Source organism: Mercenaria mercenaria, chromosome 1, assembly GCF_021730395.1.
Source record: "Mercenaria mercenaria strain notata chromosome 1, MADL_Memer_1, whole genome shotgun sequence".
Lineage (NCBI taxonomy): Eukaryota > Metazoa > Mollusca > Bivalvia > Venerida > Veneridae > Mercenaria > Mercenaria mercenaria.
Window position 1 is genome coordinate 33,488,594 of NC_069361.1, and position 25,525 is coordinate 33,514,118.

At 34.7% G+C, this 25,525-nt stretch overlaps 1 protein-coding gene across 1 annotated transcript in view; it reads left to right on the forward strand.

The window, feature by feature from the left end:
- LOC123542088 (neuronal PAS domain-containing protein 1-like) overlaps nt 1-23,612 on the forward strand; it is a 142,609-nt gene extending 118,997 nt beyond the window's left edge. The window contains exons 5-6 of the mRNA XM_053543905.1: nt 6,948-7,075; nt 16,286-23,612. Coding sequence (XP_053399880.1) covers nt 6,948-7,075; nt 16,286-16,417 — 260 coding nt within the window. The 3' untranslated portion in view covers nt 16,418-23,612. The remainder of the gene's footprint in view (nt 1-6,947; nt 7,076-16,285) is intronic.
- The last annotated feature ends 1,913 nt before the right edge of the window (nt 23,613-25,525 follow it).

Sequence of the window (25,525 nt, forward strand, 5' to 3'; positions counted from 1 at the left end):
TAGACAAAGGCAGGAGTCAAAAGTCTCAGTATGTCTTGAAGTAAGTGGACTACCTACATTACAATGGAAATATATGTTATATTTTTGCCCAGGCTTTAAGCCACTGAAGTTGAGGATCCTTAGAGAATAAAATTAACTTGAATATGCAAACTTAACATCTATTTTATGAAAGATTGGTAGGTAATACATTTAAATGATATGTAGGATATTCTTGTTCTGCTTCTTATGTGATGTAAAAGATGTTATGAAACAACAGGAAAAAACCCTTTGAAGTAAGTTACAACATAACATACTTCAATGTAATATGCTACTCAAGCAAATATAAGATGTGTTACAATCAACCATAGACTTAATTCTCTCCTATCTACTACTTATTTTGAATCTAGAAAATGTCAAAACTGAAACAGAAATTAGTGGTAGAAGTCCAGCGAGTATAGGGGATAGCAATGACACTGCTTTGGTAGTCTAGTGGTAGAGCATAGGGTCTGAGTGCAGAAGACTATGGGTTTCCTCCATAGCCATGTTATAACATAGAAAATTGGTAATTGCCAAGCTCCCTAAAATTGCTTGGCACTCAGCATTAGCAGGGACCTTGTGGTGCTGAAGTGTGGAGTGTGATTAATATAAGTTACAGAACTTTTTTCACAATCAACCTAAAATAAATTACTATAAACTAAAACAAAAATACTTTGTAAAAAGTATACTAACGAGGACTTATTTTAGTGTCAAAGCCATTGAAAAGTACTAACACTTATACCGACAGTGAAACAGACAGTTCAGATTTTTCCACCTGCTTTCCTGATCTATAAAGATGTAAAGAAATTAATGAATTTTGCTTTCTAAAAGAGATAGATGTTTTGTTCAAACACAGTGATGGTTCTTTTGACTTTCGGTATCTTTTATTATCAAATATCTGGCCCATTTTAAAATGCATACTGTAACAAAACTTTAATAATGATTATGTTAATACCGCCTTACTGCCTTATTTAACTTTCACCATGTCCTTTGATGTAGTTGTTTTTCAAATCATTAAAATGCAGTAAAGGATTTTGGTTCTTTAAATGAATCACATGTGTAAAAACTCAAATTGATTTGTTGCTGTGTTTCAAGATTCAAGAACATTTATTGTCAATGTTCCCAATATTCTTATACCAGGGAACTTATTTTTTGCATCTTTTTATGATTGTTTGGCTTTGAGCAAAATTTGTGATATCAACAGTTGACTGAAATAGCAGGTAAAGATTAGATCAGGATATTTTTATGAGGTATTTTCAAGGTGTTTTGCAAAGGTTTTGATGTTGATAAAGTAAAAGAATGTCAATCAGCTCATATTAGAAAAAAAAACATATGAAATTAGGATTGATTTATAGATGATATAACAGTATTAGATATCAACATGAAGCCTAACCCTTACCACGCTAAATTTCTAAAATGGAATGGTCCATCACTCAATTTGGGCAGTACCATTTATTATTCAAAGGGGTGTTCACTGAAAATTTACTGACTGAATAGCTAACAGAGCAGACCATGGGTCACAGGCAGAATCATTTGCCCCTGGAAGCAGGCCCTGCCTTCAGTATGTCTGGTAATTTTTGAGTCCTACATTTCTCAACTTGCGTTTCGTGATTAGATACCGTATTTTAGTGTGTATAGGTCGCACTTTTTCTACCCATTTTGCTGCCTGAAAAAGTTCCTGCGACCTATACGACAGAACATTGCCAGCAGTTTTTTTCGGGCCAATTTTCTGACCGTAGCTCTCGCAAAATTACGTGCATCTGTTACGAACGAACAAAATGGATAAAAAATATCAGTATCGGCGGCTTTTCAACCAATAGCGGTTACTTTCAATAAAATATATCGTAAATAACCCATACAGACTATTAAAATTACGAATGACTTTAATTCAAAGATGTTTTTGCAGTCTGAATTGCGTTTGTTTCTACTTTCGTTTTACTGAACGCCATTGACATGTACTCCGGGTTGGATAAAATCCAGACAGATCCGTCCTCCATTCCAAACATTGTTTATACTAATTCTTAGTGTATTAAAAAGCTTGAATGATTATTTTTTACTTTTGATTTTTAAATAAAAGAAAAAAATCCAAAAAGAGATATTTTGTTAATCTTTTTACTCAGAATCAAAAGAACGCGGTTAATTACATGACAAGGAAAGGTGTTATAATTGCTGTGCAAACAATTCACACTTAAACTTGCATGATAACAGACGTCTGCTGCCAATTAGTGTTAAAAAGCCGCTTTTCTTTGATGTAGTCTGTTACCGATACTACTGTTGGTACGAAACGGTTGGGAACGAAAATAACACAGTCCGATTTCCACCAATCTGAGGTTCTGATAATAATTCAGTCCGCGGCATCAATATGGCTGCCGCCATAACTTTTTTGCCAGTAAATATTGCTGGGGAAAAAATCCGAAATTTAACTGTGACTAATACGCTAGAAGTTAAATTTTCCGACCATTTCCAGAGCAAAAATTAGATGCGGACTGTACATTACCGCGACCTATACACACCAAAATACGGTAGACATATACCCATATTCCAAATGTCAAGTTTTTTTATTTAAAAATATAACTCTGTATTCTTTTGTATTAATTTTAAAAAGTTCCTTTGGCTAGCTAATATTTATAGTAACCAAGATTTTCTTTATGCTTTAGCGTGAAAGCATACTGATTGGATGGTTACATTTTGATAGGCTCTATGTGTTTTATTTATGCTGCAAATGTATATTCAGAGCATCAGTTGCTAATTGGATGGTTTTTCTTGTAACATGCAGGGCATCATTTTCTCACTGGGTAAATATTTTTAATAGGAACCAGTGTTTTCTGTATGCTTTATGCAGATTCAGTAAATTACTCATTGGTCTGTAAAGCAATTTATTTAATTGCTCATTTCATATTTATTTGTAAAAGGCACCAGTGTTTTATGCAAATAAAAGGTGTCAGTAGCTTATCAGCTGGATACCTTGACATTGTCATTGTATAAATATGCTTTATGCATATCCAGGGCATAATTTGCCTACAGTGTATCATATAGCCTTATACCATAACCTGAGGGCATCAACTTGCCTGCACTGTATCATATAGCCTTATACCATAACCTGAGGGCAACAACTTGCCTGCAGTGTATCATATAGCCTTATACCATAACCTGAGGGCATCAACTTGCCTGCAGTGTATCATATAGCCTTATACCATAACCTGAGGGCATATACCATAACCTGAGGGCATCAACTTGCCTGCAGTGTATCATATAGCCTTATACCATAACCTGAGGGCATCAACTTGCCTGCAGTGTATCATATAGCCTTATACCATAACCTGAGGGCATCAACTTGCCTGCAGTGTATCATATAGCATTATACCATAACCTGAGGGCATCAACTTCGCATTTGCTGGTTATCATTTTTTGATATAATTAAGCTTTTTGCATTATCAGACTAGGGTGACACTGATTTGAAACAATTAAACCTGTACACCTCTTATTACACTTGGTTTGATTCAAGATGTATGGTTTAGCATACATAGGACTTGAAGATCTATTGTCTAAGTACATTATAAATATTATATGATACCAATATTAGGAAGGAGACTGACCTCAGGATCTATACTTGGCAAGGATAGTAAGTAGTGGCAACAGTCTGGTTTTTTGTGTTGGCAAAACTTTGCAAAACAGCTGATCTTACATACATGTTAGAGGTGTGCAAAAAGGCAATTTCAACCAGATTTTCTTAAAAGTTAAGGGTATGGTGTTAGTTTGGGTGACAAGTGAGCAGGTGGCATTAAACAGATGGTTTACTGTCTGTAACATTAGTTCAGATAGTCATATTGTCATCAGACTTGGTATATAGCAAGCTTATATGGAGACCTATAATTTTATTTGAAAACACTGGGGTTAAGGCCAAGGTTGCTGTAACTAAAATAAAAAAAAAACCAACAGTTTCTGCTCATTTACTTTAGTTTTGATTGATGTGTTGAAATTAAACTTTACCCAAAGCTTGTAGTAAAAGACAAAGGTTGAGATTGTATTTAGGGCCAAGAGTCACATTGATTGAAACTGAAGTTAGAATTGGGATTGTCCAACTGGTGTCAAGGTTTAAAGGTCACTGATGCTAGAAATAGAAAAAAATATTTCTGTGCAGTAATTTAATTAGGCAAGAGATATTGTAATGAATCTTGAGAAAGCTTACCAGGAGAAAATGGATTGACATTGCTTCTGGGGTCATAAGGGTCAAATGTAGGGGGAGGGGGCTAAGGTAAAGCTGCCATGTGTCTTGCTAGTGACTGTTGGGAGAATGTGCTGATCGAGATTAGCAAAAGAGTACATGCAATTACAATTTAGTGTATTGAGAAAAGCTGTGTGGAGTCTGTGAACAAAATTATTAAACTGTTGTTTATACTTGAATAAGATAATAAAATGAAAATAATTTAGGATCATTTTGCATGAAATCTGTGTTTAATTATGTTTTAATGAATGTAATCTGAGTTTGCACATGCTAAAATTGTTATGGATGATATGTCACATATTTTCATATCTCACTGCAGATTTAACTAGTATATAAAGTTGAAATATTGTGTCAGCAAAATGGTATGTCAAGGCAAAGACATAATAAAAGTGTATGTCTGACCTAGTTACTCAAATATTCTGTTAATAACTTCCACACTACTTTTGTTTTTATACCCCTTATGTCATTCAAACTGGATATTTATGTCTTGTAATGTTTTAAAGAGCCATCATTGCTTTAAGTCATAAATGTATAATGGTAGTTGCTCCTTTTAAAGCATGTTAAATGCCAAAGCAGCATCGATGATAACAGTAGCTGTTTGCAGTTCTTTGCAGTAATTGCTGCTAAAGCAGTGTAATGTAACACAATTAATGGCAGCATTAATTGCAGCCTTTATGCAGCATATACTGAATTTGCAGCATAGTTATTCATTATGCTGCAAAAATACTGCCAACATCACCCATGCTGCAGTGTATGAGCAGTATGTGAGCAGCATTTAATACACTATTTGTTGTTTTGCAGTATTTGTTGCAATTCTTTATGGGTTAATGCCACTGTTTTGGAACCAGTATATAATAACCAAAATGTATTACTATAATATAAAAATAATATGTTAATATAAACTCACAATGCATGAGCAGTTCTACTGTTAAAATGACCCTTTTATTATATACCTCTACCTTCCTGTTCGTTGTTTTGTTATTGAACGAAATCTCTGTTTATGGATATTAAAATGGAACTAAGTGAAGTTTGTATAGTGGACGCAGCTTGACCCCTATGGTTGACCTTTGCATTATAATACTTAATGAGTCACAACCTATTATTGAAAAGGAGTGTACGTAAAATACGATCTGCACAAGAAAAAGGAAATATAAATTTGTGTAAATATAAATTAGTGTATTCGAAAATTTAACTGATCAAATGAAAGTATATATACTTTGATACTGCACTGTTTACAGATTAATTCCATATAAATATACACGGATACCCTAAGCACCCTTGATTTCTACAATGAAATAGTCGATATGAATAATCAGCCTAAGGTCAACCATCGCGGTCAAGTTGCGACTACTATATGTGCGCTGTTTATAGAACTGTGTCAGGTCATGTATATTAATGAAAGTAGTCCGGCAGTATACAATACGGACGGTACAATACGGAATTTAAAAGGTACAATACGGAATTATTTTCTACCTGTTCATATTTAATTGTGAAATACCAGCCGATTTTTTACAGAATTTATATAGGTATATAATAAAGAAATTTAGCAGAATAAGTGTTAAGCAGCCAGCCAAGGGAGTGAGAGATTCTGTCTGCTTAAGACATAAGTTGAAATTAAAAGAGCATTAATTTTGGAAGTCAGCTGACTGGCTACATAGGGCAAGTTTCTGCTTAATGCAGATGGCTGCTATGACAGCTTTGACTGTATATGCTTTGAGGGTTTATGATTCTGTGTACTGGTACTGCAAGATGCCAAAAATGTTAATGATAATAATTTCATCAGGTTCTCTATAATATAAAGAAAATTTCTGCAGAGAAAATACATTAAACCATTACATGCTAAACTTCCTGTTCCTGACTTCTTCGCTTAAACCAGGATACTGAATGGATAAAGGTTATAAAACATGTTTTAGGCATGTAAAAGTCTGAATGTATAAAAATGATGTTTTGTTAGTTATTTGCCGACCCTAAATGTTTTATGGCCTTGGAGAATATTTTTTTTCAACTTTTTAACGAAAAGTTGCAAAACTGCACTTTTTATGCTTTAAATATGGCCAGTGATGTTAGAAATCAACTTACTGATGCTCAAAAGGCATTACCCCCTTATCTGTATTCATTTTTTGACACAAAAATAATTTCTGAAAAGTCTCCCTTGATAAAAAAAAAAATTCTTACCTACCTACCCTGATTTTTTTGAGCATGTTACCGGAAACAAAGAACTTTTCTTTTAGGCCTCAAAGAACTTCTTAGCTAAATATTCTGAGAAAAGGTAGAACGAATGCACTCACTCATTCATCTGCAGCCAAGTCAGTGTCAAGGTTTACATTCATCTCCCAATTTGATGACTTTTTGTATGTAAGCTTGTCTCTCAATAACCATTTGTGAGAATGGATTGAAACTTCATGCACTTGTTCACTGTGAAGATCTTGCATACATTGTACATTTACTTTTTCACAAAGTTTTGACCCTTATACATAATATGCCATGATTTGTCTTGATAATTTTTGAGTTATCATCTACTTGCACAGAACAGCTATTACAAGGAGCGTTAAAATATGAATGCAACAGGGGTTATATCTCGTTTGTACCCACCATTTCCAGGAAATAATTAACTGTATAGAGGCTCGTGTAAGTTGTGCAATTACAGCTGCAAATGGATTGCAATATTAAGTACAATAAAATTATTTGTTTTTTACCTCTATTTCAGAAAATGTTAAAGAAAGAGAAGGGCAGATTATGTTGGAGGCACTCAATGGATTTCTCATCTTTGTAAACCGTAAAGGCAGCATTAAATTTGTGACAAAGACAATACAGGACCATCTAGGACTTAAACAGGTATACTTGTGTCAGTTCTTTGAGAACTGTCTTGGTCTTGGTATGAGGCATAGTGAGTCTGATCCAATGCAGAATGGGCGTCTTGCAAGAGAGGTTGGTTACGCTGATAGATGGGCATCTTCCTGGAAAGGTTGGTTACGATGAAGTATGGTTGTCATGCAGGAAAGTTGGTCACGCTAAGAGATGGGCATCCTGCATGAGAGGTTGGTTAGAGCGAGTGAAGGTCATCTTACAGGAGAGGTTGGTTCTGCTGAGAGACAGATGTCTTACAGGGGAGGTTTGTTACAGTGAGTGATGGTTGTCTTACAGGAGAGTTTTGTTAGAGTGAGTGATGGTTGTCTTACAGGAGAGGTTGGTTAGAGTGAGTGATGGTCGTCTTACAGGAGAGGTTGGTTAGAGTGAGTGATGGTCGTCTTACAGGAGAGGTTGGTTAGAGTGAGTGATGGTCGTCTTACAGGAGAGGTTTGTTCGTCTTACAGGAAAGGTTTGTTAAGAGTGAGTGATGGTCGTCTTACAGGAGAGGTCTTACAGGAGAGGTTTGTTAGAGTGAGTGATGGTCGTCTTACAGGAGAGGTTGGTTAGAGTGAGTGATGGTCGTCTTACAGGAGAGGTTGGTTAGAGTGAGTGATGGTCGTCGGTTTGTTAGAGTGAGTGATGGTCGTCTTACAGGAGAGGTTTGTTAGAGTGAGTGATGGTCGTCTTACAGGAGAGGTTTGTTAAGAGTGAGTGATGGTCATCTTACAGGAGAGGTTTGTTAAGTGTGAGTGATGGTAGTCTTACAGGAGAGGTTGGTTAGAGTGAGTGATGGTCGTCTTACAGGAGAGGTTGGTTAAAGTGAGTGATGGTCGTCTTACAGGAGAGGTTGGTTAAGAGTGAGTGATGGTCGTCTTACAGGAGAGGTTTGTTAGAGTGAGTGATGGTCGTCTTACAGGAGAGGTTTGTTAGAGTGAGTGATGGTGGTCTTACAGGAGAGGTTTGTTAGAGTGAGTGATGGTTGTCTTACAGGAGAGGTTTGTTAAGAGTGAGTGATGGTCGTCTTACAGGAGAGGTTTTTTAGAATGAGTGAAGTCTTACAGGAGAGGTTTGTTAGAGTAGGTTGGACGTCTTGCCAGCATGGTCTTCAATACAGGGGAGGTTGTTTACTGTGCATTAAGGGATGGTAGTCTTGTTTACATAGAGGGATTGTTGGTTGTTTTTTGACAAGAATGCAAGTTATGGTACTGAATATGTTGAATGATGATGTTCAGTGCATTTCAAGTTATTTTAAGCTTTGTAAGAGACATATTGTTTTTGCTCTGGCTTTCTGCCTGTCAGCATTTAACTTGATTGCACTTCTTTTAAAAATATAGTGTGATATATGTGTGCATGCCGTTGCCACCCAGAGTTTTTGTCTGAGTTATGGCTCTTTTAAAGGTCATTTTTAATAAAATTTGTCCTGATTTCTTCTTACAGAGTTATGATTCTTTGATTCTTATACATAAAGTCTACATAGCACCATTCATAATTTTCAGTAAATGTTTCCTTGTAATAAGTTTGTATTCGGTTCCACCTTGTATTTCCTGTAAAAACTTGCCTGCATCAGTATTAATTGTTTAAGCAGAAATATGTTTTATAATTTTTGAAAGAAATTCTAATACAGTATTGTGTGTGCGATCCAACTGGGTTCATTTTGCTTCTGTTAATAAATTCTACATATTCTATATATAATATTTCTGTGAAATAAAAAAACCCAACACACATACACCAGCCTTACCAAACTTTTTAACATTATTTTTCAGATTTACATGCCATTTTGCAAATTTTGAAAGAAAAAGAACATTTTTCTCTTGTACATTATTATGCTTCAGATATTCTGCAGAAGGCATCACCATCCCCTTGCATAATATAAATTCTTTGAAATAGGCTTGAAAATGAAACCTTACAGGGCTTAATGAGATGTTGGAACATCTCTATAGTAAAAGGTTCAAGATTTAAGGGAAAGAGGGATTTTTGCAAGTGTATGGAAGGTTTGAAGATTGTAGTTATTGGATGTGTGGGAGATTTTTAGCTCACCTGTCACAAAGTGACAAGGTGAGCTTTTGGGATCGCGCGGTGTCCGTCGTCCGTCCGTCCGTGCGTCCGTCCGTAAACTTTTGCTTGTGACCACTCTAGAGGTCACATTTTTCATGGGATCTTTATGAAAGTTGGTCAGAATGTTCATCTTGATGATATCTAGGTCAAGTTCGAAACTGGGTCACGTGCCTTCAAAAACTAGGTCAGTAGGTCTAAAAATAGAAAAACCTTGTGACCTCTCTAGAGGCCATAATTTTCAATGGATCTTCATGAAAATTGGTCAGAATGTTCATCTTGATGATATCTAGGTCAATTTCGAAACTGGGTCACGTTCGGTCAAAAACTAGGTCAGTAGGTCTAAAAATAGAAAAACCTTGTGACCTCTCTAGAGGCCATATATTTCACAAGATCTTCATGAAAGTTGGTCAGAACGTTCACCTTGATGATATCTAGGTCAAGTTCGAAACTGGGTCACGTGCCTTCAAAAACTAGGTCAGTAGGTCAAATAATAGAAAAACCTTGTGACCTCTCTAAAGGCCATATTTTTCATGGGATCTGTATGAAAGTTGGTCTGAATGTTCATCTTGATGATTTCTAGGTCAAGTTCGAAACTGGGTCACGTGCCATCAAAAACTAGGTCAGTAGGTCTAAAAATAGAAAAACCTTGTGACCTTTCTAGAGGCCATATATTTCACAAGATCTTCATGAAAATTGGTCAGAACGTTCACCTTGATGATATCTAGGTCAAGTTTGAAACTGGGTCACGTGCCATCAAAAACTAGGTCAGTAGGTCAAATAATAGAAAAACCTTGTGACCTCTCTAAAGGCCATAATTTTCATGGGATTTGTGTGAAAGTTGGTCTGAATGGTCATCCTGATGATATCTAGGTCAGGTTCTAAACTGGGTCACGTGCGGTCAAAAACTAGGTCAGTAGGTCTAAAAATAGAAAAACCTTGTGACCTCTCTAGAGGCCATATATTTCATGAAATCTTCATGAAAATTTGTCATTATGTTCACCTTGATGATATCTAAGTCAAGTTCGAAAGTGGGTCACGTGCCATCAAAAACTAGGTCAGCAGGTCAAATAATAGAGAAACCTTGTGACCTAACTAGAGGCCATATTTTCCATGGGATCTGTATGAAAGTTGGTCTGAATGTTCATCTTGATGATATCTAGGTCAGATTTGAAAGTGGGTCACGTGCCGTCAAAAACTAGGTCAGTAGGTCTAAAAATAGAAAAACCTTGTGACCTCTCTAAAGGCCATATTTTTCAATGGATCTTCATGAAAGTTGGTCTGAATGTTCATCTTGATGATATCTAGGTCAAATTCGAAACAGGGTCATGTGCGGTCAAAAACTAGGTCAGTAGGTCTAAAAATAGAAAAACCTTGTGACCTCTCTAGAGGCCATACTTGTGAATGGATATTCATAAAAATTGGTCAGAATGTTCACCTTGATGATATCTAAGTCAAGTTCGAAAGTGGGTCACGTGCCTTCAAAAAGTAGGTCAGTAGGTCAAATAATGAAAAAACGTTGTGACTTCTCTAAAGGCCATATTTTTCATGGGATCTGTATGAAAGTTGGTCTGAATGTTTATCTTGATGATATCTAGGTCAAGTTTGAAACTGGGTCAACTGCGATCAAAAACTAGGTCAGTAGGTCTTGAAATAGAAAAACCTTGTGACCTCTCTAGAGGCCTTCCCCTTGAATGGATCTTCATGAAAATTGGTCAGAATGTTCACTTTGATGATATCTAGGTCAAGTTTGAAACTGGGTCACGTGCCTTAAAAAACTAGGTCAGTAGGTCAAATAATAGAAAAACCTTGTGACCTCTCTAGAGACCATATTTTTCAATGGATCTTCATGAAAATTGGTCAGAATTTTTATCTTTATAATATCTAGGTCAAGTTCAAAACTGGGTCACATGAGCTCAAAAACTAGGTCACTATGTCAAATAATAGAAAAAACGACGTCATACTCAAAACTGGATCATGTGGGAAGAGGTGAGCAATTCAGGACCATCATGGTCCTCTTGTTGCTGTAGGATAACTTGGTGGAGGAATTTTTGCTGTATAGTGAAAAGAAAGAGGCATTTTGCTGGTTCAGGAATAAATCTCAGCAGACAAAAGATGTGGGATGCAAGGATTTTTGCTGTAGGATAACGCATGGAGGGAATTTTACATCAGGAATGGAAGGATGAAGGATTTTTGCTGTAGGATATATGGGGCATATAAGATTTTTTTTTTGCACCAGAATGGGAAAAAATGGAGACGTTTGCTGCAGATCAAGGGCTAGAGTATTTTATATGCAGAATATAGGTGGGGAGTTAAAAGACTACCTGAACAGTAGAAACATAAATTTCAGCCTCAGCTACTCAAGATTAGGAAAAGGTTTTTTTTTCAGCATGCCAGATAAGATAAAAAGATGGGTATTTTTTTGTGATGAAAGGTGGACATTAGTTTTAGCCGTGTGCGCAGGATGAAAGTTTAGCTTTTCGATGGAGATCAAAGCCACAAGCAGGTATTAGAATGGGAGATTGAATTCAGAACAGGAAAATTTTGTTTTGTCAGAGCAATGTGTAAAACATTGATTTTATCAAGTATATTAGATGTTGATTTCATAAAAAAGGTCATGTTACATCCTTTTTGACTTGAAAACATCGAGACATCCTGATCCCTGTAGATATGTCCTGTTTTCATGTAAATCCTGTAACCCTTTTTTAAACACACAGATCAGGATGTGTACTTAATATTTTGTTAGGGGTGAGTTTTAGCTGGACTGTTCCAAGAATAGGTAGAGCTGTTGGACTTGCCTATTTGTTGGCATCAGGGTCCAAATTTGGTGAAGCTTTTGTATGTAAGCTGGTACTTCAGTAGCAACTGATGAGAATGGATTGAAACTTCACAAACTTTTTAGCTGCATTTAATGACATGCATTGCACAAGTACCATAACTCTGTTTTTATGCCCCCGGCATCTACTGATAGGGAGGCATATTGTGATTGTCCTATTTGTTCGTCCGTCCGTTTGTTCATCCAAACGAGGTTAACCAAATGGGACCGTTTCATCTAGCATCAATGCCCCTTACTAGAATGACTTCATACTAATGCAGATGTAACATGTGACCATTCCTTATCTTCAGACATCATCTGACCTCAGTTTGACCTTGACTTTGACCTCCTTTTGGGCTTAGGTTGCAAAATCTATCGACAAGGATGCCACCGGGGGGCATCAAGCGCTTATTGAACGCAGCTCCTTCTTGTTTTTGTTATACAAAATCATGCCTCTTTTTCAACAAAGCAATCACTGCAGGTTAAGTTTTTGTATATAAGCTGGTATCTCAGTACCCACTAGTGTAATGGGACTGGATTGAAATTTTACAAAATTATGCCCCTTTATAAACAAATATTGTTTTCATTCATTTGACAAGGCTGTTGAATAGTTGAGCGTTGTTGTCCTCCAACAGCTCTTGTTTCTCTATTAATTTGCCTTTTGTAATCAAACTGGATGAAAAGTATGCAGTTAATTCTAGTTAAAAAAAAAAACAACATTGAAATTTAACGGCCATTTCCTTTGAAGTCATTGTGAAGTTTAATTTCAGTTTGTATACATAGTGATTAAAAGAAAATAGAATGTATTCGAAGTGGCAAGTGTTTAGAAAATTACTTGCCCCAGAACCTTTAGAAGATGGAAAAAAAGTACAAATTGGTTCTTTCGTTATCTCTATATACCAATTAATAGTTTCAGTATGGTCCAATAAGTCAAGTCAAATTTAGATCCATTGATTAATATATAAGAATGAGTTATATAGTTCAGAATGGCAAACATATGTCCAATTTGTTTCTGTTGAAGTTCTTAAAATGTTATTGAGAAAATAGAAGAACTTGAACAAATACTATTAATTTGCCTTTTTGGTTGATAATAAAAACTGCATTTTTTTTTAAAACACTGATACATTTAATACCGGTGTAACGGTCAGTTTTTTCCCCAGTCAGTTTTTCCCCCCTGGCATAGATGCAGGGATTAGAAGTGACATTAATAAAGAAGGCACTTTATAATTTCCATGTGCCGTTATGAAAACTATACCAATAATTAATGCATACCTCTCAAAAATAAGGAGCTAATCAGGATAAATGCATCAATTTTAGATAAATTTTATGTAAAATGTAATATTTTTGTAATATTTAAGAAATCAAAAAAAAGTTCAGGATACTGCATTAAAACAAAAAAAACAGCAACAACATTAATTATAAATGCAAGAGCTGTTGAAAGAGAAGCAAAACACTGCCTATGCAATTTTCAGTAGATTGTTATGAATTCAAAGTTTGTTTGTTACTTGGTCATAGAATGTTTTTATTACAAGGAATGTTATATATGCAAACTTCATGAAATTAAGTCATGACAGCATTAACAGCATTGAAATATATTATCACACCGGTTAGTCACTTTTTTTCAGGAAGGTGCAGTTTGCAACATTATGGACATATCCATGTCAGTGAGAATCCTGGGATATATTTTTCAGTTTGCTTCATTAAAGGGAAAGGCAATGTTGTTCTTATGTTAATTCTGTCTACTTAGTAAGGATTTCTTTAATCATTTAAAGAAGTGAAAGAATTTTCAAAATCATTTTAAAAATGATAAAGTTGTGAGCATTTAAATATTTGATCGAAATGCTGGCCATTTTGTTTCCATAGTGATAGTGGTCCAATACAGCATTATGAAAGGCTTGATGATGGCTTTAATATAAAGGTAACTTATTGTCAGGCATTCTGTGCCCTTTAAAGTCGACAAAATCTAGAGAGAATGTTGTCTGACATGATAGTGATTTTATTCAAAATATGGACCGCAGAGTTTTTGGGCATCCTATCTAAATTAGCATTGTTTTTCTTGTGTTAAAAATGAATTTGCTGTTATGTATATCTTGTCATCAGTGATTTATCCGATGATTATCGCTGGATAAATCCCAAATTACCCATATAGCTAGTGCCTTCATTATTGTTAGAATCTCTCATAATTGATTGGCCAATGTATAAATCATATTTATACAGGATCTGTAAGAATGTATCAGAATGTATCGACCAACTGACTTCCGGAGTTTTCCAATATACAGAATATATATTTTCATTCTATTCAGGGTTTTCAGTTGGCCTCACATCATTTACAGATAGGCAGAGTGAATGAAAAAAATAGATTGAATCTGTAGCTAGCTAGGGCAATCATTAATCATGTATAAGTTCAGGAAAGAGGTTATTAGGATATCCCATAACTGTTGCAAGTTCAAACACCTATCCATGTCATAACACTGGTTTTTCTTCAACTGTTAATCAGTAGTAAATGTTGATTTCTTGTCCAGAACTACGCTTGAGAGACATTGACTCTTGCTGTCAGAATTGTTAGTGACATTGACTCCTGAGAAATAAAAGTGTGAGAGACATAACTCTGGTTTTGAGAGGCATTGACTCTGGTTTGAATGAGTGTGAAAAGTGTAAGAAACATTATTGTGTGTTTGTCTGATGTCAGGGACATTGACAAGAGAGGTGTAGACTCTGATCTGAATAATATTAGGGACTGTAAAGGGTAAAAAGTGTTGGAGACATCAAATGAGCCGTGCCATGAGAAAACCAACATAGTGAGTTTGCGACTGGCATGGATCCAGACCAGCCTGCGCATCCGCACAGTCTGGTCAGGATCCATGCTGTTTGCTTTCAAAGCTTATTGCAATTAGAGAAACCATCAGTGAACAGGATTGATCCTGACCGGGCTGTGGGGATGCGCAGGTTGGTCTGGATCCATTCTGGTCACAAACACGCTATGTTGGTTTTTCTCATGGTGCAGCTCAAATCCGGTGCGAAAGATATAAAGAACATTGATTAGAAAGGCACTGACTCTGATATGAATAATGTGAGGAACATTGAATTTAAGGGAGTGAACAGTGTTGGAGACATTCACTCTTTCTTTCTATTTTACCAAAGAGTGTCATATGAAAGTGAGCATGTAATTTGGAGACGTAAATTGTATTACAAAAGAAAGCATGTGATTTGGAGATGTAAATTAATTGTGTTATGAAAGAGAACATGTGATTTAGAGATGTAAATTAATTGTGTTATGAAAGAGAGCATGTGATTTAGAGATGTAAATTGTGTTACAAAAGAGAGCATGTTATTTAGATACAAAAGAGAGCATTTGATTTAGATACAAAAATCATATTACAAAAGAGAGCATGTGATTTAGAGATGTAAATTGTGCTACAAAAGAGAGCATGTGATTTAGATACAAAAGAGAGCATTTGATTTAGATACAAAAGAGAGCATTTGATATAGAGATATAAATCGTATTACGAAAGAAAGCATGTGATTTAGATACAAAAGAGAGCATTTGATTTAGAGCTATAAATCGTATTACGAAGGAGAGCATTAAAAAAATTTTGATTTAGATACAAAAGAGAGCATTTGATTTAGAGCTGTAAATCGTATTACGAAAGAAAGCATGTGATTTAGATACAAAAGAGTGCATTGATTTAGAGCTATAATCGTATTACGAGGAGAGCATATGATTAGATACAAAGAGGATTTGATTTAGAGATATAATCGTATTGCAAAGAGAGCATTGATTGAGCTATAATCGTATACGAAGAAAGCATGTGATTTAGATACAAAAGAGAGCATTAATTGATTTGAGCTGTAAATCGTATTACGAAAAAGCATGTGATTAGATACAAAAAGAGCATTTGATTTAGAGCATAAATCGTATATACAAAAGAGAGCAGTTGCTTAAGAGCTGTAAATCGTATTACGAAAGAAAGCATGTGATTTAGATACAAAAGAGAGCATTTGATTTAGAGCTATAAATCGTATTACGAAGGAGCGCATGTGATTTAGATACAAAAGGGAGCATTTAATTTAGAGATATAAATCGTATTACAAAAGTCAGCATGTGATTTAGAAATGTAAATTGTGTTACAAAAGAGAGCATTGTCAGGAGAATATCAAACCAAACTATGTAACTTTAGATCAGGGATCAATGTAAGGATTTGTTGAGTCTGTGAATATGAGACCCTTTTATTCAAAGTTTGATAAATATGATAATAAAATTATACAGTATGTGTTAAATTTTGACTGAGTACAATAAAGTTAGATGTATATAATTCTTGTATTTTCAGGAATATTTGTTTGGGAAGAACGTATTTGATTATATTCATGAAAGTGATCATAATGAATTAAGCAAGCAGTTTACAGAAGACAAGAAAGCAGACAGACAAAGTAAGTCATTAATTGTAAATAAAGGCAAATAAGATGCATTACACGATACAGAGATAGTCGTGGGGAGAATCTCCATCAACTTCAAATTGGTCTGTCGGGAATGTTTGCCAACCAGGAATGTATGTATGTGTATGACAACAGTAAATCCACTAATACAGCAACAGAAATTTTCCTCTTCCAGTTTGTAATATCAAGACAATAATCAGAACATCATTTTAAATTGCTATTGACCAACTTTTAGCCGTTCTAATGTAGACTGCAAATACTTTTCAGTTGTCAAAGACACTTAGCCACATTGTTGGTTTGTGAAATGTTTTGTTATGCTGTTTTGAATGAACAGTTACTTATATTTTTACTGAATTTCTCCTTTAAACATGGAAAATCACAAATGTTAGAACCTTAAAAAGTGCTCAGGTGAGCTGTATATTACCACCATAGAACTCTTCTTTTTTTATGCTGAAAGAACTAGCTCCACCCTCCTCCCTCCCAGTGCAATTGATTGATTATTCTTACTTTTAAAGCACAGTTCTATACAGCAGTAGCAACAATAATTGTGTTATACATAGCTTGTCTAGGTTGTTTCGAAATTTTCAGATAGCAGCTAGGACATGTTTATTAGAGACAAATAATGTACATTTGTAATAAACAAACCTTTTAAGATCAAAGACAGGCATTTAAACTTGTCCGACTTTGTAAGAGTTGCTTTAGAATAAGATGAAAAACAAGTGAACAAGATTATAAGATTTATGCTCGTTTTTATAATTACAAAATCGACTGCATTTTCTAGTCTAGGTCTTGGAGCCAGAATGAAACCCTGATGTCCCGTATGAAGCCTGTATAAGTTAATGGATTGACCGAAACCAGTTCAAGTGACGCCTAAAGCATATAGAAAATACAGAAAATATCATGAAGTATAAAAGGCAAAACACAATTTCCTCTCCTATAATTGGCAGAATGTATAAGCCAAGGAATCACTTGGCATGTTTTTTGTTGGAGAGGAAGAGAGCCTGTTCCCCAATATTACTCTTATTGATCAGAACTGACATGGTCTGATGATTGTTGACAGGAATGTCATTGTTTCAGGACTGTTGACAGATTTTTAGGGACTGCAGATTGTCAGTTGCACTGAATGAAGTGTCTATTCTGCTAGCATAGTGAAGGAAGTTAAAGGTTCTGATTGTTTTGGGGGCATTTGTTGATATGCAGGCTGGTCTTGATCTGCACTGGTCGCAAAGGCTGAATCACTTGCTTCCAGCAGGCCAAAGATTAAAGAAACATTTTGTTTTGAATGTGTTGCACAGTGATATACACTAATGATGGAGAGTGAGACACAGCCATAGAATACAGTCATAAAAGCTTACACTTTAAAGAGCCTCTGTAGTTACATAGTTTTCTATTATATTGAAAAAGAACAACATACTGATTTGAGATTTTGAATCATTTAAACAGTTTATTTGTATCTTTTGTCACAAGTTTTGATGTTTTTTCTCAAAGTAAATGATAACAGCAGTATCTCCCTATAGAATAACTTAAGTTTTATTATCCCTTGCCTTTTTCTGTCAGCTAAAATGCTGAGTTTGCAGACCAGTCCCAAAAGAATGTGATTGGTCATTTGTGAGCACAGTCTCAGAACTAACTAATAGCACAATAGCATGCTGAGGCTGGTTCACAGACTCTGTTTTACAGTCTTTTAAGCCAGTATTATTTGCTTTTATGGTCATATCTTAATGTCTGTAGCCAAAATAAACTGATATCCTATGTGAAGGAAAAGCTAGGCTGAAACTGGTTCCAGTGACACCTAACACAGAGAACATGAAAGATATTAATTACATGGAATATTAAAACCTCCCATATAATTGGCAGAATGTATTGGCAGAGGAATCACTTGGCATGTTTTTTGTTGGAGAGGAAAAGAATATGATGATCTGTCAATATTATTTTATTGATTAGAACTGTCATTGTCTGATGATTACGGGTATTGACAGACTGCCGGAAAACATGCAATATCAAGCAGATATGGAAGTACTTTGAAGTACTTAAACCTTACCATGCTGGACACAATTGGTTCTGCCTTTGCGACCAGTGCAGATCATGACCAGCCTGCACATCCATGCAGTCTGATCAAGATCTGCACCGTTCGCCATTCAGGCGGTATCTTTTTGGTAAGCACTCTTTTTAACAGTAAATTGTACTGTCCAAATTGAAGAATGGACAAGTTCATTATATAGAAATTTAGCAGGATAAGGGTTAATGTATAAGGTGGATAGCATGTGGCCCGAGATATCCTTGTTACAGTTGTGAATTTGTCATTCCATTATAACACTTTAGACAATGACTCAGACAGTAAGTGGAAATTGATCAAACTTGGTCTGGAAGCATCCATGCATGGACCTCATAGATCAACATTAATTAAGGACTGAAAGGTTTGAAAATAAACAAAAATCTTAAACCACATTAAATCTGATAAAGTACAGTATGTGTATGATAACTTCGGAGTGACATCACGTTTGTTTATATTTTCTGGACTTATAGAAATAACAAAATAAGTAAAGCAGCTTACATAAACAATAATATTGGGAATATTTTATTGCAACACGTCTGTCAGTCCCGGTAGCTCAGTGTTTAAGCCTTAGTCTTTGAAATTTCGAATATTGCGGGCCGTAGGTTTGAATCGAGCGGAGTGTTGTTGTTTTTTTTTTTTGTTCTTTTGGTTTCTCTTTCAAGGTAACCACCATAATCATTCATTTCTCCTGGAATATATTTTTATTTATTTAGATAAAGGGGACCAAGCATCAGCTCTGTGTAAACACATCGTATTATGAATGCATAGTCAAGAAAACACTCGTAAATTTCGTGCAGGTTAAATTCCTCTGGTATATTGCCAGTATTACTGTAGTCAACATGTCGAGGCATCCACGTCTTTTTTGCAAAGAGAAACACTGTTCAGTATAAGAATGATGCTTAATGCATACTACAAACTTTTCTGAAGGTTATTTCAAGCATAATCTTTTTTTTTCATATTTCAGTTCGTTATTATATACCGTAGTGCTGTATTGCTGCATTTTCAATATTTTCAATTGTCTTTGGAAAACTGTAATTAAAACATAGATAAAAAGCAAGGATTTAAAAAGTATAAATCACGTTGGACTCGAACCAACGTGACAATGGAAATATAAAAGAATCGCACATGTAAGGCTAACGCGCTACGACTGGTACTAATCTTCTACATCAAAGAAAGCGTTTCAGTTAGTAGTACAGTTGACATCGTACTTGCGACCACCTCTATTAAGCAATTTGTATTAAACGACCAGTCAAAATCCCTCCTGAATGTTTTCAGTACATAAATTCATTCCATTAAACGACTTTTTTTATTAAACGACTAGCGACCACATTAATGTAGTCCCGACAGGTTAAATATTCGACAGAAGTATCTATTAAGCGACCGGGTACCAAAATTCTACCGGGCATTTCTTCATCTGTGTAATTAGCGAGAACGTTTTTGCACACGTGACTGAATGCAATTAACCTTTGTATCAGTTGAACTGACAAACAATCTAGCCATAATTTTCACGGTTTGTGGACTTGGAAGTGTTCACAATGTTAAAACAGATTTTTAAACCATACATGGATGTTCCTAATAGATACAGTTACACTAACAGTTAAAATAACTTCTTTTCATCTTAACTGAAATTCATTAAGGGACCATTCCATTAAGAGACCACTTCTTAGCAGTCCCTTGGGTGGTCTCTTAATACAATGTTGACTGTATAATATAAAAGTGTTTACTTAGATTAATGATAATTATCGATTACCCTCCTGACTTGGACACGTAGTCACTCCGAAGTTATCAGACACGGACTGTACTCACTGTTCAATTTACAACAATTAGCACTGTCATTAATTGACTTAATTTAAAAAATGATTGTAAAATCTAAATCTCTCCAGGCAAAGAATATGGTAAACATGATGTAGAAATCTGTTTCATCTACTGTAACACTGCGGATTTCAGAAATAACATATTTTGAGTGTATATTTGACAACTAATTTGAATATTTTACATCATAATATGTTATCCCTGAAATAATTCTATCTTTTACAGATCTGATATTAATGATCATAAAACCTTACTTCAAAAGAAACAAGAAATTGTATTAACTGTACTAGGTGCAAATATATTGGTATAGTCTTATAACCATGTTTGCAAAAGTTGCACAACTTCTTTCTAATGGGAAGTCTTATCACTTGGTCCTATTCCAAAAGTCTTGTAAGTTTGTGATTTTTAAACATGCACTCGTTAATAATTTGTTGATTAAACCCTAGTTTTGCCATAAATTATGTAGCTTAATAGTGTACTTTAAGTCCTGTGCTCTGTCAGTCCGAGATAACTGTACATGTACCAGCACCAGTAAAAAAAGAAACTTTTGGAATATCTTTTAAAAACTCATCTGAAATGTAACCAGTACGCTTGACAAAAACATGTATTTATAATCAGTTTAGTGGAAGCAGTTTTGGAAAATTGGGAATTGATTGTGTTTCAACTGTCACTGGTGCCTTTAGAAAATCATTTAAATTCGATTTTGTCAGCTGTTTTGGGAAAACATCTTCTTTACTCATTCATTTTTCTTTAAAATTGAGTTGTAATCAAAGTGTGGGAACACTCTGTTGAAAAAAACTTGTTTATCTTGCACAGACAATAACATAAGTTTCCTTTTGGTTTTGTGTGAGGTTTCGCTGGACATACAATTTTTATAATCATTTGCATAAATTGCATTAATGTGATTTTGCATTGTCGGGGTTTTGCAGACAAAATGCCCACATAGAAGGAATAATTTTGCATGATCTATGATCTGTTTATGTAATATAGCCAGGAGGTTTTCCTGAAAGGAGAAGCTACACTGAAAGCAAAACATGATTATATTCTGTTGTGTGTAAGTAAAACAGATGACCAGGCAGTAATTTGTCTCTGGAAACATGAGCCCATATTAACAAATTACTGTCACCCATTTAAGGTAATAGCTAGCTAGGTAATATTGTTTGGTGTTTCGGATTTTCTTGGTTACTTAATTCTGCAGCTTCGGTCATTTACATTAACGGCTCGACATACATTAATGGCTCGACTTACAAAGTTATATTAGAGGATAGCTGTCAACAGGAACCAAGCTGAAACAAACTGAAAATATCATCCCTTTAGGCAAATGTATAGTTAATTTAAGAAATGATATATAGCAGAAGCATGTTTTAATTAATTTTAACACAACGTAGAAGTGATAGAATTATTATACGGCCGAAGGGAGATTATTAAGTTATGATGCTGGTGTCCATCTGTCTGTTAGCAATCTCTTGTCCGCTCTGTAACTCTTGAACCCCTTGAAGGATTTCAAAGAAACTTTACACAAATTTTCACCACATTTAGACAACGTACAGAGCTCTTGTTTTGGATGGCTCATATCAAGGTCATATAGGGGCCAAAGGCCATATGACTTTTTTCATGTCCGCTCTAACTCTTAAACAGCTTGAAGGATTTTAAAGAAACTTGGCACAAATGTTCACCACATCGAGACAATATGCAGAGTGATGTTTCGGATGGCTCGCTTCAAGGTCAAGGTCACACATAGGGGTCAAAGATCATACCTTTGGGCGTATATTGCTCCACATTGCAGTGCTCCTGTTTCATTTGGGCATTGCCTAAGTCAAGTAATTTTAGCTGTGATTCATATAACAGATTCACTTATGATGTATTATTGTTTTGATTCCAGTATGTCTGATTGTATTTGTGAAATAGAAGATCATATAGAGTAGCACTTAAATCTTGGCCTCTGTAATGAGTAGATCAGTGTAATGTCAGTTTTAGCCTGTCTTATTGAAAAAAAGACATGGTTTGCCCAAATTCTAAGAAAATTTAATGTTTTTTTTTACGCATAAACAAAAATACACAAGCAAAGAAAGTGTTTCCAATTAATTATTAACCAGTATAACTTATTGGCATAGAACGTCACAAAGTACAAAAAAATGTCTGATGCCCTATTTAGACATAATGTAGTAGATTAATTATTATAGATTTTTGCTGGCATTTTCATCCATGAAATTTGAGACAGTCTTAAAATACCGTTAAAGAGTTTCTTCTGCATTTAAGTACCACATAATTTCTCAGGGATTAATTTGCACATAGGTAGGTTTCTAATGCCTTGCTAAAACCTTTCTAATGGAAAGACCTTTGGGGAAAGGAAAACAAATATACTATAAAGATACAACTTTAAGGCAAAAATAAGAATTTGAAGTCAGTACTATTCTACAAATTGAGAGCAGGCATTTTATTTATAACCATATAGTCAACAGTTTCCCATAAAACTGGTTAAACTTAATAATTATGTTACTTTTTGTAATTCACTTAGTTAAGTTAAAAAAGAAGATAAATATTATACAATGAATGAATTTTCAGCATTTAATGCCAAAATTCTTGTTAATAAATTTCTTTGGTGGCATGTATTGTCAGAACTCCATAGCTGATTTTGTATTTAACCACTTTGTTCCAAATTGTTTCATGCTATTTTCCTAATTTACTGATGTGAAAGCAAGCTTGTTGCTACTGGGAAAACCACTTCAACAATTGTTTGTAAAATTAATGTAATATTGTTTGGTTAAATTTTGCTCACATTTTTGTTCTTTGTTTTCCTGTCATTAGCAGTTGTTTTCCTATTTTATAACATAAATGGCAAGATATTTTGATTAGCTCAGCACAACAAAAAATGATGTGTTAAATGTCCTGGATGTTAGAGGAAATTCACAGACAGTAAGGCATATCTTCTAGAGTTTTATGAATGTCAGGATGGAATTACCAGGCGATCCTTAAAGATATTTATAAATTTGAACTAGCATGTTCTTCACATATTTCAAAGGTATTTTAATACAGACTCCAGAAGATTTCCAAAACAATTCAGAAAATGAATTCATTTGTGTGTGTGTGTTTTTTTTTTTTCAATTTGCAAACAGCTTTAATAAAAAAAAGGTTGAATTTGCAAACTCTTGTTAGAAACAATGAGATTTCATTATATAATTTAGCCCTTGTCGTGCTGGACACTGTTGATTTTGCGTTTGCACATCCATGCAGTCTGATCATTCTCTGCACTGTTTGTCAATCAGTATCTTTTTGGTAATCAACCCTTTTAAACAGTTAACAGTACTATCCAAATTGAAAGATGGACAAGTTTATTATAGAAATTTAGCAGGGTAAGGGTTACTGGTAAGTGTGCTATATGTGGGTGCATGTAGGAAATCCCCCCCCCCCCTCCCCCCCCCCCCCCCCCCAAAAAAAATAGATATATATATATAGAATAAATAAATAAAAAATTCATTGGTAGAGATGTTCTTTTATAAATATTCTTTGAGAAGCAGCTGCTACATCTAAATTAATGTGCACAATTTTGAACCACAAAAACAGGTTTAGTAAGTGTTTTTACAAATGTATAAACCTGTACAACTAAATTAAAATGTGGTTAAAATTAGTAAAGAATTTGAACAAGATTTTTGAAATAACAGTTCTCAACCACTCCTGTAAAAGAGCAATCCCCATCTGCAATCGATTGTTTATTCTCTCGCAAAACACAGATACTATTTCAGTTTACAGTTGCAGTTTAGAAAATTATTTGTTAAACTTAGATTAAAGAATAAGAAATATTTGTTAGACATACTGATTTCCGAGTCTTAAAAAGGAATCAAATTTTCATAGATTTGTGCGTCTTGCATGTCATGTCAGAATCTTGGGGAATTCAGATGACATTTACCAGAGATTTTAATATTTTCATTTCGGCAGTTGCGAAATTTCTCTGACAGGTCCTTTTGTACAGAAATTGATGTAAATGGTTATTGTACATGAAAAAAGAACAGATTTATAACTTTGTTATTTTAAAAAAAATTAGTATGAAAATAATAGTACAACCAATGTTTACAACTGGCTGTTACAATAAACCACAATCTAAACAGTTAAATGCATAAATTCAGTGACAACAACAAATACAAAAGGGACTATAAGAGTTATAGAACTTTGCCATTTCATGATGCCGTAGTGTTTAATAATACAATAACACTGACCAGTATTTTCAAAAAAGGCATGACTAATGGTCATGTAAACTAGAACGATTTTAAATTTCGTTTTACAAGCCCCGTCATCATAAAAATAAAAAAGGGATTTAGTTTTTATTCCATTTCTAAATAATAGTTTTCTTAGATACCGAAGGGTTATAGAAACTTCATTGCGATCTGGACGCTGAAACAGTCCCAGAGAGATTACATTATTACTGCATGAGTTCAATTTTACGATTTCCTGCAGTCACAATAAATTATAAATTGATTTTAAAGGGGGATTTACTTTCTATTGCCTTTTGGTTTTAAAAAAATTGGGGAATTGCTTTTTAAAGGGTAAAGTGGTCATGTTAACGGGTGGGTGAATTTAAAGTTTTTGTTTCATCCAAAAAAGAGCGCTTATTTTATTACTGTTTTTGTTAAAGGGCATATTTGAAAAAAAAATAAAAATAAGCAAAAAATTTTTTTTTACCCTTTAAAATTTAAAACACCAAAATTTGGGTTTTAAATCACTTTGAAATTATTTTGCAGAATTTATGTATAAAATTTTTTTGCTCACCCACAAAACCCCAGGTGAGTTTTTTTTGATCCCCGATGTCCGGCGTCCGTCGGGCCGTCGTCTGTCCCTCTTTCGTCCGTCGCTGTCAAATTTAAACAAGGGGTATGCGTAGAGGCTGTTTTTTTCCCAAATTTAAACTTCAAAGAATATTGGTCAGAATGAAAACCTTTATTAAATCTAGGCCGGTTCGAAAAAGGGTCATCTCGGGGTCAAAAACTGGGCACTAGGTCAAATCAAAGAAAAACTTTTTGTATGCGATAGAGGCTGTATTTTTCATTTAAACTTCATAAAAATTGGGGGCCGAATGAAAAAAACTTTGAGAAAACTAGGCCCAGTTTGAAAATGGGGATCTCAGGTCAAAAATTTGGTCACTAGGTCAAAACAAGAAAAAAAACCTTTTGTATGCATAAGGCGGTATTTTTCAAATTTAAACTTTTATGAATATTGGGGCAGAATTATAACCTTGATAAATCTAAGCCCAGTTCGAAAAATTTGGGGTTTT